The 20,361-nt window shown below is 42.0% G+C and overlaps 1 protein-coding gene across 1 annotated transcript in view; it reads left to right on the forward strand.

Annotated features, from left to right (window-relative positions):
• The first annotated feature begins 1,268 nt into the window (after positions 1-1,268).
• Positions 1,269-20,361, forward strand: part of TOP1 (DNA topoisomerase I) — a 97,789-nt gene continuing 78,696 nt past the window's right edge. The window contains exons 1-2 of the mRNA XM_003936386.3: positions 1,269-1,560; positions 1,891-1,915. Of these exons, the coding sequence (XP_003936435.1) occupies positions 1,528-1,560; positions 1,891-1,915 (58 nt within the window). The 5' untranslated portion in view covers positions 1,269-1,527. The remainder of the gene's footprint in view (positions 1,561-1,890; positions 1,916-20,361) is intronic.

Here is a 20,361-nt window from a genome sequence, read left to right on the forward strand (position 1 = left end):
CACCCCCTACTAGTTTTTGTATTTTTTGTAGAGTCAGGATTTTGCCATGGTGCCCAGGCTGGTGTTGAACTCCTGGTTTCAAGTCATCTACCAGGCTCGGCCTCCCAAAGTGCTAGGATTACAGGTGCAGGCCACCACTCCCAGCCAGGAGCCTACTGTATTAATCCAAGCAAGAGAACGCAGACTTCAAAGGTTTATGGGCAGAGAAGAGAAGTAGATGGAGTGAAGAGATGCAATCAGCGGGGCTAGTGGGAAATGGGGGAAAAGAAGATGTCAGAATGGGGCTTTTCTAGCTGAGTGGAGATGAAATCATCCCTGGAGAAGCTTGTGAGGCATCCAACTATAGATGCAAGGTAGGTGGCTGTTGGTCACTTGTCTTTAAGACAGTTTGACTTTTGTAAAAACAGGCGACCTCACGGAGCTATTGTGAGAATTCAGAGCTGAGCACAGAATAGATGCTCTATAAACGATAGTTCTATTCCCCATCTGCAGCGTCCTCCCAGCATGCCAGGGATACAGCGGTGGATCGCGGCAGGTTCAGTTCCCTTTCGTCCCCTGCCATTCCCCCTCCCCTCAGCACAATCCCTGGGCTCATAACAGGTGCTCAATAAGTATTTGTATAAGGAACCAAAGAAAAAAATCAGATCCCTGGTGTCCCAGGGCTACATGTACTTGGTGGAAAACTGGGGCTAAACAGGACCCTTGGTTGGTTGAAAAATTAAAATAATCTTGAAGTGGGTGTGAAATACTCCAGAAGTTGGAAGTCCTGGATAAACGCTAGGGAGGGGACTCCTCCCACCAGGCAGCCTCAAGGCCGAATTAGCAAGAGACGAGACGCTGGGGAAAGCTCTGGGGTCCCAGGGTCCCAGTTGCCAAGGTACTCGCAGCTCCGAAGAGATGCGGACGCGGAATACCAGCTCCGCCCAAGATCGCCTGGGTCCCGCCGCGGCCTTTAAAGGCCCACCACGTGGCCGCGCGTCCGGCCTAGTCCGGAGGCGGTGCCAGGTGACGCCTGCGCAGTGCCTAGCAGGGGGGTTGGGGTTCCGAGAAAAGGCGTTGGGAGAGGAAGGGGAGGCTGCTTGAGGTGGGAGGTCGTGGGAGGAGTCGGCTCCTTATGCAAATCACAGCGGCGCGCGCAGGGTCCGGAGGCGGGGCTTGCGATGCCAAGCCAGGTCTGTCCGGCGAACCACGAGGGGGAGGGACGCAACTCTCGGCCTCTTTCCGCGAGCGCTGACGTCGCCGACGTGGTGTTTAAAAGCGGCCGCGCAGGCGCAATGAGCCCAAATGCGAACTTAGGCTGTTACACAACTGCTGGGGTCTGTTCTCGCCGCCCGCCGGGCAGTCTGGCAGCGTCGCCGTCGCTGTAGCAGCCACAGCGGTTTCTGGAGTCTCGGGCCCACAGCCGCCTCCGCTTACGTGCGCCTCCTCGAGCCTCCGGGGTCCCCGTTCGCCCGTACGGGCCAGTCCACCGTCTGCGTCTCCCCCACGCCGCCTCGCAGTCCACCGCGCTCGTCGCTCCGGGCCGACATGAGTGGGGACCACCTCCACAACGATTCCCAGGTACTGCCCGGCCTGACCCCGGAGGCCCCGGCCCCCGGCCCCACCGTCCCGCAACCCCCGGCGCAGGCCCCGGCATCAGCCCCGGTCCGGCCGCTTTGACAGGCCGGAGCCCCCGGCGAGGGGCAGTCCGCCGGAGGAGCTCGGCTCGCTAGGCCGCGCGCGAGGGCCGCGAAGTTACAGTTCGAGGGGAGATGGCTGCCCTCGGAGGCCGCTCCCGGAGCCCGGTCCTCCCTGGGGGCGCAGGGTGGGCCAGGCCCCCGGCCGCGCGCGCTCGTCGCCGGAGGGGTTGAAGTGGCTGTTGTTTGATACTCTCTTTTTTTATTTTTCCAGATCGAAGCGGATTTCCGACTGAATGGTGAGTGTGCCCCCCCTGCTCCGACGCCGGAGCCCCCCAGCCGCCGGCCGCCTCCCCCGCGCCCTGCCGGTGCCGGGCAGAGGACAGACATGGCGTCCCAGAGACTAAGTCCCGGCTTCTCGCTCACCGGCCCCATTGTTCCCATCGGGCCGCCTCTGGACCCCCTTTCCGGGGATCCCAGCTCCCCCAGGTCCAGGCTCTCCCAAGAGGGGACAACGGAGACCCCGTGTCGCCCGCCACCGGGCCTCGGGCGGTCTTTCCGGGCCGGGATTCCTCTCGGGAAAGTCGCCTTGTCGACGGTCGGGACTTAGTCTCTGCGCCATTTTCTTTTTCTCTCCTCTCCTTTCTGTGCCTGTGTCTCTTTCTCTCCCTCCCTCGGCTCCTTCCTTGAGCTGCCTAGAACGAGCTTTCTGCAGAGCAAAGTCGTATAAATCACATACTTCACTAGAGAGGGAAGGCTGGGGGACTGAATTATTATTTTTTTTAACTTTATTTTGGGGGTTATTCCCTTTCTACTTCATGTTTGTTTCCTTTTCTGCTTCCAGAATGAAAGATTTCCTTAGGCAACTGTTATTTATTTATTTATTTTTTGATTGGATGTTTATGATAGGAATTATGGTTCTAAAACTGAAGCCACCCTTTGTGGAGTTCTTCATATTTCCAGCTTGTTTTTCCCAAGTTACGTTCTTTGCAAAGGTAGCAGTACCTCCCCAAAGAAAGTTTGCAAGTTCTCTGTGGGTCACCCAGTGTAAATGTTGGATTTAAAAAAAATTAAACTGTCAGTGACGGGAACTTTTCATTGTGGCCGAGGTTCCCAAAGCAGTGTTGTTTTTTTGTTTTTTGTTTTTTTTGGGAAACTCAGTTTAGTGTACTTGTTGGAAGGAAAGATTGTTGAGCATCTCCTGTGGACCTGCTGTGTTGGCCTTTTCGTTTGGGCTGTAGGGAGGGAAGAAAAAGATTTTATTTATTGAAACAAAGAATGTCTAGCACCCACTCCTGCTTCCTGTTAATTCTTTTTCACGAGCCACTGTTTTTCAGGAATCAAGAGCTAGCTTGTTTTTTCCAATTCCTTATGTTTTTGAGCCCTTTCAGCCAAATCAAGGCATTTATTCTTTGTGTATTTCCACTTCAGTTACCCAGGGAAGATTCCTCCAATGAAAAGCTCGTCCTTGCAGGCTTTCGAACAACCCTGTTGAAGGAGACAGTACCTTCTGTAGTGTGCTGGGAATTCCGACTGATTTTGGTGGTACATAATCCTGCTCAATTGAGTTTGGGTTCCGGGAACCTCTCCAATGGGAGAAGCTGATGAGTGGGTTTTCTAATGTAATCAGCAGTCCATCATGTTAGCCTGCTCTACTGAGAGCAACCTTATGTTCAGAGTTTGAAGTGGGGCATCCAGCAGGAGATGGTACTCAACCAGGAGAGAAGCTGGTTAAAGTATGGCATTTCTTGAGTACCAGGTATGTGCCAAGCACTGTGCTTAGTGCTAGAGCTGATCCTGTAACCACAACACTCCCTTGCTCTCGATTCAGTGTATTGGGGGAGACATAGTTAATTATAAGGTAGATGCTGGGGCATATGTGTACCCAAAATGCTTTGGAGTATTAGGGGACTTAATTTTGTCTGAGGGTGGGGAGATTTCTCGGAGGTGACTTTTCAGCTGGGGGTTGTGCAAGACTGGGTGCAGAGAATTGTCAGGTTGGAGTGTTTCTTAAGTACATTTAACTAACCTATCACGATTTTAAAAGAGGGAGGAGATGAGGCCTGCAGTTTAGAAAACCACAGTATAGACACATTTCTTTGGGATACAGGGGCAAAGAAAGGATGTGGCAGGTGAGGATGTAGGAAGTCCTTTTGACCTCGCTAGAGGAAGGTGGGATCTTAATATAGAATGTATTCTTTTGCCTGTCAGGCTATGCTGAGTAGGTAATGTAAGTGATGAAATAAAGTTTAGCCCCTTTCTTGTGAGAAAGTTAACTTATATGGTTCTCACCTAAATCACATGTGAATGATTGTGAGCTGATTAGGTTATTGATCTTTACTCCCATTTTTATAGAGGCTGAAGTAGTCTACCTATGTTGACTTTTAGAATGTGTTGGTTTACATTTAATAGCAAAAATAGCTAATGTTTGTTGAATACTGTCAGGCATGAATCTCAGCTCTTTCCATGGGTCATCTAATTAAATGTAATCCTTGGAAGGATCTTTAGAGTTAGGTCCTGTTATCTCTGTTTTGTAGATGAAGAAACTGAGACTTTGGTGTATTTACTAGCTTACCCAAGGGCAGTTCAGTTGGCCACTTTAAATCCCATGAGCTGAGCCACTATGCTGGAGTGATACTATGTGATACTAGCATGAAAACATAAAAAGCAACACATCTCTGTTTTCTTACAGAGCTAAAAAAGGAGAGAGGGAAGGAAAGATTTGATAATTTGTCATTTGGTTTTTATCTAAACATGTTTGTTCAAGAGAAAAAGCGTTTTTAACTGTTTGCCTGCCACCATAAGGGTCTGACACTGGTGTAATAATTCTTTGTGAATATTGTCTGGAAGATGTGGTGTTAGTAACAGTGCTTGCTGTCTCAAGTAATACATTGTTAACCAGTGATTCATTTATGCAACTATGAAAGACACTTTAAAAAAAGTAGAAATCAATGTTTAATTATTCTCAGACATGTCATTATTGAACTTTGTATTAAGAGGAGTTCACTTAAGCATGATTTTAAGTGGGCCTAACCCATCTTACAGATTAACTGTGCAAGTTCATATATTAAAATCAAACATATTTCATTTTGTCTGCCCTTATCCCTAAGATACAAAAGACTCCCCCCCGACACACACACACCCTTTGGAGCTCGTTCTTCACAATATTTTAAATTGTAGCGGTATGTAATTTAGAACATTATGGCCCATACTCAACTACTGGGAAAATCTGTTGTTTATATTTAAAATACTGACAGTGAGGAATTTCAGGAGCAGAAACCATATCTTTTCCCTAGTGAAAAGACTTCCTAAGTGTTGGTAGAACTAACTGTAGTGGGGCTGAGTTATTATTACAGTACTATACAGGCTGCCTAGCTATCTGTAGAATTGATAAATGGTAATACCAGGTTAAAGTGTTAGCGATTCTTTTGCTGTTTCAGAGGTCTTGACGTTTTTGCCTGTCTACTATGGAGATACAGAGTTCTCCCCAATTTGACCCCCTTAGCAAAGCACAATACCTGACTCCATCAGTGTTTAAGAAATGATGTTCGAGATCATGGTTTGACATTATCTTGTGCTGATTCTGGTGGCTTCATGGAATCAAATTAGATGAGGGTAATTAAATATGAATTGTTTCTGATGCTAAGAGATAGTTCTACTTCTGTGCTGTTGGGTATGGGTTGGGATGGGTGGTGAGAAAGCTGATTGGGGTGGGTGAATTTCAGATAGTTGATGATGTGGCTGTCTGAAAATTGCCATTACATTTTTAAAACTGAAAAGTGATGGTACCACCAAATGAAATCTGCAGGAAATACTGAAACATTGGGCTCTAGGGTGATTGTCTTTTATTACATTACAGCTGGACTCTTTGAGGCACCTTTTTTAGAATTAGTGAGTCGCTAGTGTACTACACTTTGACATAAAACAAAGTTGCTTATCAACGTGTGTTTTTTAGATTACCAGCATATTGTATCTCGCAAACAAATTTTAGGCACAGATTGGGTGTTTCTCGTAAAAACAAGAAAATCCAGGCATTACTAAAAGAATCAGCTTGAATATTCTCGTGGCTAGAAAGGTGCAAACTACATAATATAGCTAACAGTAACAGTCACTGACGCTCCTGCTTTTCTTTGGTTCAGTAGATAGAGTACAATGGAAAATAGGAATCCAAGGTCAGTCCTCAAATCTCATCTTAACCAGTAACAGAAAAAAAAAATAGTCTTTTTCCCCTTGCTGTCAGCATAAAGATGTGGAATTGAAAAAAGAAAAAAAAATTGATGGGGAATTGAGAGAATTCAAAAGACATTCATTAGTTTGTTCAGATTATTAAATAACATGTCCTAAAGTTTACATTCCAAAATTTGGACTATGAGATTTTTTTGTTTTGCTTGTTTTCAGTGCATGTGTGGGGTGTGGAGGTTAAAAAAAAAAAAAAAAAAGTCTGCCTTTTAATATACAGCTGTGTAGCTGTGTTATATATTATTATAGTAACAGTTGTCCCCTGCTGCTCATGGTATGGGAAATGATTCTGTTGTACTTTCTGGATGTGTATCATTTTAGAAGATTTCAGATTATACTAAAACCATGTTATTTCATATTAGTTGGACATGAATGTATATCTACATGACACGTCATTGACAACTTTTGCCATCTTTTTAGTGCAAAGTAAAACTGATATTCTTCAAATCCAAAGTCGTTTTACCAGAAGTGTATTTTCTGAAGGATTGCATCTTTCCCATGTGAAACTATGTCCAACTCCAATAAATTGGGTTCACTTGGGAAAATGAATTCAGATGTAATTAGTTTGAATGAAGCTGTGGAAATGTTTGAAATAAGTGTTTCGACGTTGGACCTGGAGGTTTAAAAAAAAAAACAAAAAACCAACTCTCTTGAAAGAATAGTAAAATATATTGAATGTGGAGCTGGGAGTCAGTTGGGTGAATTTTCTGTGTTGTGTGGTTTAGATTATCTGACTCTCCCTTAATTATTTTGAAATGATTAACTTTGCATAATAAGGGCATTTAAGCAAACAGTTGACAAATGGGTTTCTTAAGGTAAAGAGTTTAGAGACTTCCAAACTAGCCCTTAAGAAGTGAATGGGTATTGTGTTTAAAGGAGGCTTTCTGATTGTGTTTAAACTTCCGAGTAGTAATATTTGGAACAGGTCTTTTCTCCCTATTTCCAAGCCTTGTAAACCGGAAGTTTGAGCAGCAGCTTTCTATCCTCATGGCTCCAGGCCAATAGCTGCAGTAGAAAATCTAAAATACAGGCCAGGGCTTGGAATAATTAGCATTTTGCCAACCCCCACCCTCCCTGCCACCTGACTATCTAGACGTGGACAGTATGTGCTGGGTTGATAGCATAGGGCCTGGGAAGGGTGGAGGGGGATACAGATTAGGGTAGGATAGGCAAAGTATGATTGGGTGTTGGGGTGAGCTTGTAGAGGAATGTCTGTTAGATATTAATGGTATTTTGGTGGTATTATAAGAAATGGTTCATAGTTTGCTGAAATGATTTAATAGTAAATAGATACTGTTAAGCATTTTTATTCTGTGTGTATAAGAAAGATCCTAAATATTTTTCAAACTGGGAGAGAAGTAATGTTACTGATATCTCATGCGTATCTCTGGAGTATATAGATCATATCAACTTTGGCCACCTGTATCAAAATTTGTATTAACTTTACAAATTTTGTGTGTCTTTATTAATGTGTGTCATTTATGTTCCTCAAAGAAAGAAATTCCAAGGGAAGTAGGCAACTTGTAATTGTAACTTCTTTTTTTTTTTTTTTTTTGATAGGGGTTTGGGGGAACAGGGTTTGTCTTTGTTGTCCAGGCTGGAGTGCAGTAGTGTGATCTCAGTTCACTGCAACATCTGCCTCCTGGGCTGAGGCAATCCTCCCACCTCAGCGTCCCAAGTAGTTAGAACTATAGGTGCACGCCACTATGCCAGGTTAATTTTTGTATTTTTTTGTAGAGACGAGGTTTCTTGCTATGTTGCCTAAGGCTTTTCTTGAACCCCTGGGCTCAAGCAACCTGCTCACCTCAGCCTGTCAAAGTGCTCACATGCCTGACCCTTAATTTCTTTTTGCTTGATATTCATTTTTAATTTGTCTTAAGCTTCTAGTTTCACTCACTTATCTCTCTGCTGCCTTAATCCTTAATGTACTTTAGAATTTTTCTGAAATGTGTAATAAATGTTTTAATTTACCATCTCCCTTCTACCATTCCCATCAGATTTGGGGTGGAGAGGCATCTCTACCAGGTCATTGATTCCTCTCTGAGCCTTTGAAATTAACATTTTTGTTTCTGTGGATTCAAGGAACCTAAGAACACAGTTCATTAGCATTCCTAAGAAACACCTAGGTAAGCTCCAACAAATGATATTAAAGCAGTCTGCATTTTTAGGGACTTTAGATCTCCTGTATTTGTTATTGTAAATAATTATGTTGAAAAAAAAAATTAACAGATCCTGGGTATTCTGACGTTTTCCTGGTTTTTTTTGTTTTGTTTTGTTTTGTTTTTTGAGACCAAGTCTCGCACTGTCACCCACGTTGTAGTGAAGTGGCGAGATCTCAGCTCATGCAATCTTCGCCTCCTGGGTTCAAGCAATTCTCCTGCCTCACCTCCCTAGTAGCTGGGACTACAGGCGTGTGCCACCACGCCCAGCTAATTTTTTTTGTATTTTTAGTAGAGATGAGATTTCACGATGTTGGCCAGGATGGTCTCCATCCCCTGACCTTGTGATCCACTCACCTCAGCCTGCCAAAATACTGGGATTACAGGCATGAGCCACTGTGCCCGGGATTTTCCTGTATTTTTTTTTTTTTTTTTTTTTTTTTTTTGAGACGGAGTTTTGCTCTTGTTACCCAGGCTGGAGTGCAATGGCGTGATCTCGGCTCACGGCAACCTCCGCCTCCTGGGCTCAGGCAATTCTCCTGCCTCAGCCTCCTAAGTAGCTGGGATTACAGGCACGCGCCACCACGCCCAGCTAGTTTTTTGTATTTTTAGTAGAGACGGGGTTTCACCATGTTGACCAGGATGGTCTCGATATCTCGACCTTGTGATCCACCCGCCTCGGCCTCCCAAAGTGCTGGAATTACAGGCTTGAGCCACCGCGCCCGGCGATTTTCCTGTATTTTAAGAACAAGACCAAACCAGCCAGCATGTGGTCCCATTATTCTTCATATATTTATCAATTGATATTCTTTATATCTATATATATCTGTATCTATCTATCTCTCTATATATATATTTTTAAGCACACCCTAGCAAAGATAGATAGATGCCTAGAACTTTTCTTGGCTGTTAAGAGTTTCCCAAAAAAAAGAAAAAGTTCTTTGTTGAAGATTAGTCCTCCACTAGAATAATACACTCTTTTGCCATTTAGTAGAAGTCCAGATTTTAATCTTGCTATCATACATGTGTGAATGTCCAGATTTATAAAGCTTTGTTAGGTATATTACTGATTGTGCAGGAGACTAATCTAGTAGGTTTCAGGATCGTTATCATTTATGGATCTTATTGGCTAAGACCGATTACGATTACTTAACCTGACTCCAGTAAGTTAGCCCCTTTATTTCCTTTTAGTTGGCTATCTGAGCTCTTGTCCAGCAGTGGAAGTGGGATGAAGGGAACTAATTTTGAAAACTTACTAGGCACCACATTTTTATGTGCATTAAATCTTAATTGAATGAAGATAGTATAGATTGCATAGGTTTATTGGAAGAACAAGAGACCAGGAAAGGAAACTTTTTTCCTTTTTGCCCTTTATCCCTTTTCTTGTCCCCTTTCTGATAACATGCTGCCTTAGTCCAGATTCTGGAAATCCTAAGTTTGGTAAGCTTCTAGTACAGATGTCACAGCCTGCCCTTGATTGTCTGCTGGTAGAGATAGCTTGGACCCTTTGTGGAATGTTAGGTCTGGGATATAGCTGGTGAGGAGGGGAGGGTATGAGGAGATATGCTATAGAGTAGCTGTGGTAAAATAGAAAATTGGTGTAGGATTCAGAAAAATCTGGATTTTCTTACTATGAAATGTGGCCTGGCCACTGAACCTTGTTTTCCTTGTTTTCTCATTTATAAGCAAAGATAATATTTATGTTTCACTATGAGAATTAGATATGTATATGAAAGTGCCTCTCTGTCATTGTAAAATGTAAACTTTGATCAGATAGCTTCTATTCTCAACTGGATCTTTATTTGGAATGTTAGGTTTGAAATAGTGATTGATGTTGGGGAGTCTGTCTTTCATTGTTATTCCATTAAAGTTTTAAATCTTCTTAACGTTTACACAGTGAATTGTAACATGTAACTAGTGTTGTTAAGTCTTTACCTAATTGAATCACCATAGCCTACACTGATCTCTTCCAATTACAGAGCGGTCATTGTAAAGTAAAAGGTGTCTTCATATCTGGGTTTGGGCTAAGTAGGAGCCAAATGTACTGGTTTCTACTTTTCTAAGAATGAGTTTAAGGCAAAGTGGTAATTGCTAAAAGAACTTCTAGCAGTACAGAAGATGAGCTTGGAAATGAAAGAAGTCTGTTGATGTGACTGATTTCTTAGCCATTTAATATAATTATGGATTTTCTATTAAAAGTAACCTGACCCTTACTTTTTCAATGCATTTAATAAAATGCCAAGTTCATTATTTGTTAATTTTTTTTTAAACCACAGAATTCAATATGTCTTGTGTCAGCATATTTTTTCAAAGGCCACTATTTTAACTCTGCCCCAGAACATTTTTAAATTAAACAGAAGTCTCAAAGCACCTGAGAATTGCTTCAATTTTTTATTTATTCAAATGGTTGCTTAAAGTGACCAACTTAGTTTTCTTTGAAATAGGAATTCCTGGGAATAAGAATACCATAAATAATATAATAAAGCTTATGTGTGAGAATTTACTAGCAAATGTCATGTTAACAGTTGTGCATGAGTATAGGCATTTGGGAGATTCCATGAAAAATTTATAAAGTCAGCAGAAATTTCAGTAATGGCTCATAAGTCTAGCTGATGCTGAATACTGAATTGCCTTGAATTTGTTATTTTGGAAGTGCTACTTAAAGGAAATAAACGAAAGTCATTTAAGGATGTGTTCACTAATGTCCATTAGATTTAAGCCTAATGGATCTTAGTAGAGATCTTATGCCATTCAGCAAAAGGATTATCACAGAAGCATCACAACAGGCACAGACTTATATTCAATTAAAAGTAGGCAGGAGAAAATAATTTTGTAGTGTAGAAATTACAGAACAGGGCCTGATTTTAAAGAGTCTTCAAAGATAAATGCTTAAAAAGATAAACATCTCAGGAAAAATATAGTTTATAAAGTATATAGGAAAAAAACTCTGGGAAGATGACTATTTGTTAATGCTCTGCAGATACATTGCCCTCGGTATACAAGGAATGTGTCCACAATAGGGTTGGATTTAAAAGTCTTCAAAGCTTTGGTCTCTCTTTCTTCATTTTCCTCTGATACAGAATGAATCATCTCTCACCTCCCGACCCTCCTCTACACCCCCACCACTTCATAATAGAGATTTAAAGGGAATTTAAATTTGAGTTCTTGAGATGCTGCTCAAGGGCTAGGTCTTTGAACAAGTTACTATCAGAGCCTTAGTTCTTCACCTATAAAGCAGGTTTAATACTTACCATACAACATTGAGGATTAAAGAGCATGTGAGGATTACTTTATGAAAGGTGAAGCTTAGAACAGAATTTTTAGTTCCTTGCCAATCCTTAAAAAAAAAAAAACTGAAACACCTTTTTCAGAAATTGCTTTATTAGTCTTTTGTACAAAGGGAACATCTTTAATTTCTTTAAATTTGGGCATATATCTATTGTGAAATTTTAACCAAGCTGGAGGGGTCACTAGGGAGCTTTGAGTATGATACTATTTCTATATCTCTTAGACAGGTTGGCTCAGAAGGGTACTGACTTGCTTTGACTTTGTGGCAACTTAAGTTGCCCAGTGAAAATCACTGCTGTGTACACCACTTTGTTTCTCATACCTTAAATTGTAGATTTAAAATATTTGGATCAGGCCTGGAAGCTCATGTCTGTAATCCCAGCACTTTGGGAGGCTGAGATGGGGAGATCACTTGAGCCCAGGAGTTCAAGATCGGCCTGGGTGATGTGGGAAAAACCTGTATCAACAAAAAATACAAAAATTAGCCGAGTGTCTTGGTGCACGCCTGTAATCCCAGCTACTGAGAAGGCTGAGGTAGAAAGATTGCTTGAGCCCCAGGAGGTGGAGGTTGCAGTGAGCCGTGAGCATGCCACTGTACCTGCTTCATATTGGGCAACAGAGTGAGACCCTGTCTCAAAAAAAAATAATTATCATCTTTGGCAGTGATTAAGTTTCCCCTTTCACACTTGGGATGGTGCAATATTTGGCAGTCTACTTAGGAAGCCAAAAATTTCCTGTTTAATTATAAATGGAAAAGTTTAAGTGGCCATATTCATTCATAGAAACATTCAGAAAGTGAATATCTGTTGTTAGACACAGATGAACAAGATAGACTCACATGCGCAGGCGTCCCCAAACTATTTACACAGGGGGCCAGTTCACTGTCCCTCAGACCATTGGAGGGCCACCACATACTCTGCTCCTCTCACTGACCACCAATGAAAGAGGTGCCCCTTCCTGAAGTGCGGTGGAGGGCCGGATAAATGGCCTCAGGGGCCGCAGTTTGGGGACGCCTGCACATGCCTCTCAGGATCAACTTTGAAATTAGTAAGTTGTAGGTATATATAGTCACTTCTTCTGTTGAGATTTTTCATTATGCTTCAGTACAAAGGCTCCTGTCATATAGCATGAATAGGGACTGGAGGTACTTTCTGGCAGTTAATATTTCACTATCAGTGCAAGAGAGTGACGTCTCCATTTAGTCCCAATCCTGAGTTCACCCCCACCCTTAAAGAAATTAGAGACCCAGGACCTTGGATTTCCAAACTCTTATTACTTAAAATGTTATGAAAAATGGTTTTTTAGTATACCCAGGTACCCATTAAACAGTTTCACCAATAGGCAAAAAGATTAAGTTCTGTATTTTTATTTTCTGTTTTCTTTTTGTATCAGCCACCTGTGTTGCATGAATTTTAGAAAAATAGTTTTCACATTTCCTGAAGAGGGAGATTATCAGAATGATTAGAAATGTTCACATTCTATGTGACAAATCGTGATAATAGCTAATTCAAGTATTTGAAGTAATAAATCCTTGAACTGAATTGATTGAAATAAAGAATTTGAAATCACCATCTTCACATATTTGAAGAACTAATATCTTAGAGAATGGACTACTTAAAGTCCTGAGAAGCTAATTTTATGAAACTACTTAAATATTACTGCCTTTTCCTAATCCATGAAGTATCTTAATATTGGTAATACATAAAAGCTGTTAAAGCTCTTCAGAGAAAGGTGCAGAGTACATAGTGGTATTAGTTACAGTGATTTGAATACTAGAAAAGTGATTGGGGCAAAATGTTAGACTTACTGTGCCTTAATCTTACAATCTGTGCATTTTTGATATTAGTAGTTCTTAACTATTTAATATCAAAAATGAAGAAACAAGAGCTTCTTGGGAATTGACTGTAGCTCAGGATCTATTTCTTAATATTTAATGCTTCCACTTAACCAGAAGAGGAAAGGAAAGGGAGGAGAAGGGACACAAATTGGCTAGTCTTTGTAATTACTGACTTGTTACACTTGATTTCCAAACTAAAAGGTCTCCAGGGCCAGGCACCCAACACTGAGAGGTCTCCCTAATAAGTACATTTATCAGAAATTTGATTTTTTTTTTAAAAACAGGTGTCTGGCAGCAACCCTCTTTCCCCTTTTTCTAGTAATCAAGTTCAGAGTTCAGCGTGCATTCTTCTCCTACCATTCTTAAGATCATGTTGGCCAGGCTTGGTGGCTTATTCCTGTAATCCCAGCAGTTTGGGAGTCTGAGGTGGGTGGATTACTTGAGGTCAGGAGTTCGAAACCAGCTTGGCCAACATGGTGAAACCCCATCTCTACTAAAAATACAAAAAATTAGCCAGACGTGGTGGTGCAAGCCTGTAGTTCTAGCTACTCAGGAGGCTGAGGCAGGAGAATCACTAGAACCCAGGAGACAGAGGTTGCAGTGAGCCAAGATCACACACCTGCACTCTAGCCTGGGAGACACAGCAAGGCATCATCTCAAAAAAAAAAAAAAAAAAAAAAAGACCATGTTAGGTTCTGTTTAAGTATTATTTCTTATACCTTGGAATGAGTGAATGCCTCTTAGCCTTAGAATTTGATAAGGTTTAGATAGGTATACCCAATACTTCTCCATTTTACTGCATATTTTTAGGAAGGCACTAAGTATTGCGAACTTCTTAAGAGTTCTAAACATCTCAGAGCCTGTTTCAGTATTGATGGCATAGTCAACAGATATCCCATTTCCTTTCCAGGGAAGTCTGCTTGCAATTACCACCTAACCCCAAGCCAGAAGTGTAACCACTTTTCTCTGGCTTCCATTGAGCTTTTGTTATCCTTTTAATATTTCATTCTATAGTAGTCTGTATTTATGTATTTTGCTTACTTACTACAAAGTGGCAAGCACTTTGGGAGGCGGAAGTGAGTGGATTGCTTGAGCCCAGGAGTTCTAAAGCAGCCTGGGCAACATGGTGGGACCCTGTCTCTACAAAAAACAAAAGGCCGGGCGCGGTGGCTCAAGCCTGTAATCCCAGCACTTTGGGAGGCCGAGGCGGGTGGATCACGAGGTCAAGAGATCAACATGGTGAAACCCCCCCATCTCTACTAAAAATACAAAAAAAATTAGCTGGGCATGGTGGTGCGTGCCTGTAATCCCAGCTACTCAGGAGGCTGAGACAGGAGAATTGCCTGAACCCAGGAGACGGAGGTTGCGGTGAGCCGAGATCGCGCCATTGCACTCCAGCCTGGGCAACAAGAGCGAAACTCCGTCTCAAAAAAAAAAAAAACAACAAAAAAAGAAAAACAAAAATTAGCCGAGCATAGTGGTATGCACCTATAGTCCCAGCTACTTGGGAGGCTGAGGCAAGAGGATCAGTTGAGCCCAGGAGGCCGAGGCTGCAGTAAGCCATGTTTGCTCCACTGTGCCCCAGAACGAGACCCTGTCTCAAAACAAAACAAAAAAAGGCATCGTTTCATTCTGTATGGTCAAGACAGTGGCTTACAATAGACATTTAAGTTGTGAAGTGCAAATTCCTTTCTCCTTAGCTCACCAGTTGGTAGAAGATCAAGTGAGAAATTCTGAGAGCTTAACAGTACGTTTTCATTGTTCTTCTCAAGCTCATATGCATATAAGTCACCTGGGGATGCTTGGTGAAAATATATATTCCTATTTGTACACCTTGAAGTTGATTCTATAGTGGTGGGTACTGAAAATCTGCATTTTTAGTATGTCTTCAACAGTCTCAAATGATTCTGGCTAATGCAGGTGACCCATAACCTCCTTTGGAGAAGTTGATCTGTCTATCTGAACTTTACTATCTTATTTGGCTAAGGATGTGTACTTTGCTTCATTCATTTACTGTACTCCATTGTCAAGGTATACAGCTTACAGGATTTTTTTTTTTTTTTTTTTTTGAGACAAAGTCTCGCTTTGTTGCCCAGGCTGGGGTGCAGTGGCACAATCTCGGCTTGAGGCAGCCTTCACCTCCTGGATTCAAGCAATTCTCCTGCCTCATCTTCCTGGGTAGCTGGGATTATAAGCACATACCATCATGCCCGGCTAATGTTTGTATTTTCAGTAGAGACGGGGTTTCACCTGTTGGCCAGGCTGGTTTTGAACTCCTGGCCTCAAGTGATCTGCCCACCTCGGCCCCTCCGAAAGTGCTGGGATTACAGGAGTGAGCCGCCATGCCCGGCCACCCTTAGAGGATATTTTTAGAGGACCAGAACAGTGGTTTTCAATATATGTTTATAAAAGCTTGGTACTTCACTCTAAGTTAAATAGTTTCTACCTTTTAGTGAGCATTTACCAAATAGTAGATATAGTTAACTGCCTTTGCTGCTGTTTCACTGTGTGTCAGAATCCTAATCCTTTCTCCTATTTCAGTGTTTAACAAGCCACTTAATTTTGATGTTACTTTTTTGGATTGGGTGACAAGTAGAGCACAAAGAGCAGGGTTTGTTTTCATACTAATATTAGGATGGTTAAAGCAAGACTTTAGAAAGTAGAATATCAGCATAGTTTAGTGGAATGCTGAAAATCCAATCTGTAGAACTCTCTATGTTCAGATTAAATTAGTTGGGGACTTCAGCTCCTGATGGTACTGATGGAAATGGAAGCATTTGAAATAGAGCAGTCTAGTTGACTCTTGAACAACACAAGGATTAGGGGTGCTGACTCCTGTGCAGTCAAAAATTCGAGTTACAGCTTTTGACTTCTCGAAAACTTAACTAATAGCCTGTTGACCAGAAGCCTTACTGATAACAAAAACAGTCAATTAACACATATTTTGTATGTGATATGTATTATATACTATAATCTCACAATAAAGTAAGTTTGAGAAAAGGAAACATTAAGAAAATTGTAAGGAAGAGAAAATATGTTTACTATTAAGTGGAAGTGGATCATAATGAAAATCTTCATCCTCATTGTCTTGTTGAGTAGGCTGATGGGGAAGAGGAGAGGTTGGTCTTGCTGTCTGTGGTAACAGAGGAGAAAGAGAACCTTCATTTAAGAGGACTCAAGCATTTCAAACACTTGTTGTTCAAGTGTCAGTTGTAGTTCTCAATGTTTGGTTTCCTGATCAGCAGCATCTGCATTGTTTGAAAACTTGCTGGAAATGCATATTCTTGGGCCTTACCCAGACCTACCATTAAACTCTGGGAGTAGGGGCTTAGCTATTTGGATTTTAATGAGTGTCTACCAGGTGATCAGATGTGCACTGAAGTTTCAGAACCAATAGAGTAGAGCAAGATACCTGTTTTGCAGTAATTTAAACTTTTAAGCAGTATTCCTTGTGGACCATGGATGAGGTTCATTAGGTTCATTACTTGTACTTTCTTACAGTTGTGAAGTTGGAGTAATTCATAATTGGGGGAGGATCTTCTGGAGGGTTAAAAAAAATATGATTAACACCAGAAAGGCTTCTTGTATTTCTAAAGAATATATACCACCTCAGTAGGAGAGGTGTATTCAATCTTATTCTTTCTACAACTAGTCACCCAGAAAACAGCCTGTACATTTCAAGCCCAGTCAATAAGAATTGTCTAAACAAAGAAGGTTCCTTGGTTGAATTAGTAATAGGATACATGAAACAATGCATCAGCACACTTAAAATCTTTATGGCCAGACAAGGTGTAGACATAGGTGTTTGTTTTGTTTTGTTTTGTTTTGTTTTTTTAAGATGGAGTCTTGCTCTGTCACCCAGGCTGGAGTGTAATGGCACAATCTTGGCTCACTGCAACCTCCGCTTCCCAGGTTCAAGTGATTATCCTGCCTCAGCCTCCTGAGTAGCTGGGACTACGGGTGCCCACCACCACTCCTGGCTAGTTTTTGTATTTTTAGTAGACATGGGATTTCACCATATTGACCCGACTGGTCTCAAACTCCTGACCTTGTGATCTGCCCGTCTCATCCTCCCAAAGTGCTGGGATTACAGGCATGAGCCATCACACCCAACCCTTAGGTGTGTTTTGAGGCCCCTGACCACTGGAAACACAGGCAGTTTAGGCTGAGCTGTGGATTCCCATGTAGGCCAGAGGTTTGTAGTCACTTGCTCTTCCCAGGCATTTAAGAGTTCCTTAATGGAAGCAAAAGAAGCCTGCAGGAATGGGCCTGCCCTAATTGAGCTAGGCTGAGAAGATAATTTTCAGGTTAGACAAGTCCTTTTTCCCTTTTAAGTTCTGCCTCTTGGGAAAGGAGATGCATTTGCAGTGCAGGGATGTCCTTGTGAACATGTGACTTGTTATAGAGCAGTATATGAAATGCAAGTGCCCGGCTGGGTGCAGTGGCTCATGCCTGTAATCCCAGCACTTTGGGAGACCAACACGGGTGGATCACCTGAGGTTGGGAGTTGGAGACCAGCCTGACCAACATGGAGAAACCCTGTCTCTACTAAAAATACAGAATTTGGCTGGACGCGGTGGCTCACGCCTGTAATCCTAGCACTTTGGGAGGCCGAGGTGGGTGGATCACCTGAGGTCAGGAGTTCAAGACCAGCCTGGCCATCATGGTGAAACCCCATCTTAAAAAAAAAAAAAAAAAAAAAATACAGAATTAGCCAGGTGTGGTGGCACATACCTGTAATCCCAGCTACTCGGGACGCTGAGGCAGGAGAATTGCTTGAACCTGGGAGAGGCGGAGGTTGCAATGAGCCAACGTCGCACTCCAGCCTGGGCAGCAGGAGCGGAACTCTGTCTCTTAACAAAACAAAGTGAAATGCAAGTGCACATATTAAGGGTCTTATACTAATTAATTACTTTCAGAGATAAGTAAAACAATTCCAATGTTGTCTTGTATTAAGAGAACAAAGTTAGTTTGTAAAAATGGGATTTGTTTGCCATGCTCCTGAAGCTTAAAATAATTGCTCTATCTCAGATTTGTCTTACACTTCGGCAGACTAATAATTTCAGTTGAAATGTTTTCTGGGCAGGTGCTCATTGAGGACCTGATTCTCCAGTTCTGTGCAGAAGCAGGCTGCTTTTGGGCAGCCAGCTTAGCCATGCCTGGGAACCACACAGAATAGTGCAGTGCCATATAAGGAAAAGGTCCTTGACTGGGCTTCAGCAGGTAGAGTGGAGAGTGCTAGGAAGCAGAGTATTGTTCTGGATCATTTTATCCAATAGAACTTTTTGTCATGATGGAAATGTTTTATATTTGTGCTGTCCAGTACGGTAGCTGTTAGCCACATGAGGGGTGTGTGTGTGTGTGTGTGTGTGTGTGTGTGAGAGGCAAGTCTTGCTCTGTCACCCATGCCGGAATGCAGTGGCGCCATCTCAGCTTACTGCAGCCTCTGCCTCCCAGGCTCAAGTGATTCGACCCTTAGCCTCCCGGTAGCTGGGATTACAGGCATGGGCCATCACACTCAGGCAATTTTTTGTATTTAGTAGAGATGGTGTTTTGCCATGTTGGCCAGGCTTGTGTCAAACTACTGGCCTCTAGTGATCTGCCTGCCTCAGCCTCCCAAAATGCTAAGATTACATGCATGAGCCACTGCAACTGGCTCATATGAGGCTTTTGAGCTCCCTTGAAATGTGACAAGAGGGATCAAAGAACATAATTATTTTATTTTACTTAATTTAAATATAAACTAGCTACATGTGGCTAGTGGCTACCATTTTGGACAGCACAGCTCTAGACAAAATTTAGATAATACCAAAGAGACTGTGGTTTAGATTTTGCTTGGAATATGAGTGATTGGGGCTCTTGGAATTTAAAAATCCAAAGACACATGTGAATTTGATGTGTTACAAGTTTGAATAACAGTCTTCCTTCAGTATGTCTACATTGTCTTATCCTGAGTGACATGCTGAGAGGACTTATAACTGGTAAGTAAAGTTGTGTTTATCAAAAGCAGTTGGAAGTTCAGGCAGTTGTCCATTTTCATTTGCCCTTAGAGCTAACAGGTGAAAATTTAAGGTCCTTTGGATGAAGTAAGTTCTCATTTTATCTCAGCAACCCACTGGGGTAGGTTATATCTATTTTGTAGTTGACAAAACAGATGAACTTACATTTATATACACCTTTATGGATTGGTATCCTTTAAAGTGGTTGGTTTTACTGCACAACTTCATTTGAAGTTGTGAGTTTCTAGCATATTGCCTGTAACAAGAAGGTAATTTATTTCTACTTGTTAAATTGTTATCAGTAATAAGTCAATGTCTTATTATAAGTGGTAGAGAGTCAAAGATTGTAGACTACCAAATAGCACACAAGAGGCTGACTCATGTAAGGTGTTGGTTATAGTAAAAGTAGATCAGAACTCAGCTTCTGTGAGCCATCTGGGGTTATCTTCTCACTTGCATGCTCATGACCAGTGTAGGTTGCATCTTATAAGTAATCTGGCTCACAGTTAGCTAGACATATTAGTCTGATACAACAAAGTGGAATTGTCGCCCTTTTTTTTTTTTTTTTTTTTTTTTTTTTTTGAGACTGAGTCTCACACCGTTGCCCCACCGCTTACTACAACCTCCACTTTCTGGGTTCAAGCGATTCTCCTGCCTCAGCCTTTTGAGTCTCGGATTACAGGTGCCCGCCATCACACCTGGCTAATTTTTTTTTTTTTTTTTTAAGTAGAGACTGAGTTTCACTATGTTGGCCAGACTGATCTCGAACTTCTGACCTTGTAATCTGCCTGCCTCTGTCTCCCAAAGTGCTGGGATTAAAGGTGTGAGCCACCGTGCCTGGCACAGATAGTAGCTTCGAGCACTGTGAGGACTACTGTCATATAAGGTCTTAGATACCAACTAGAGTACATTGCTTAAGGACTGGGAAGAGATCCAGACTCCTCCAGGTTTAGCTTTAAGCTGTGATCAATTTTGGGGGGATGCAAGGAGAAAATGAATAGGAGTGAAATACATAACTGATATTTGAACATTTTTAAATGCCTTTGGCAGCATCTTAAGTATTCTACACTTAAATTTATCAATCCTGAGGTAGTTAATCTATTTCCAGTAATGTTAACTGGGCTGATTTACTTTTGAAGAAATTGAAGCTCACAGTTTAAGGAACTAGCTCAAAGCTATGTAGTTATAACTAAGCCACAGAGCAGGGAGGCTAATCTAGGCCT

This window comes from Saimiri boliviensis, chromosome 9 (assembly GCF_048565385.1).
Source record: "Saimiri boliviensis isolate mSaiBol1 chromosome 9, mSaiBol1.pri, whole genome shotgun sequence".
In the NCBI taxonomy this organism is placed as follows: Eukaryota; Metazoa; Chordata; class Mammalia; order Primates; family Cebidae; genus Saimiri; species Saimiri boliviensis.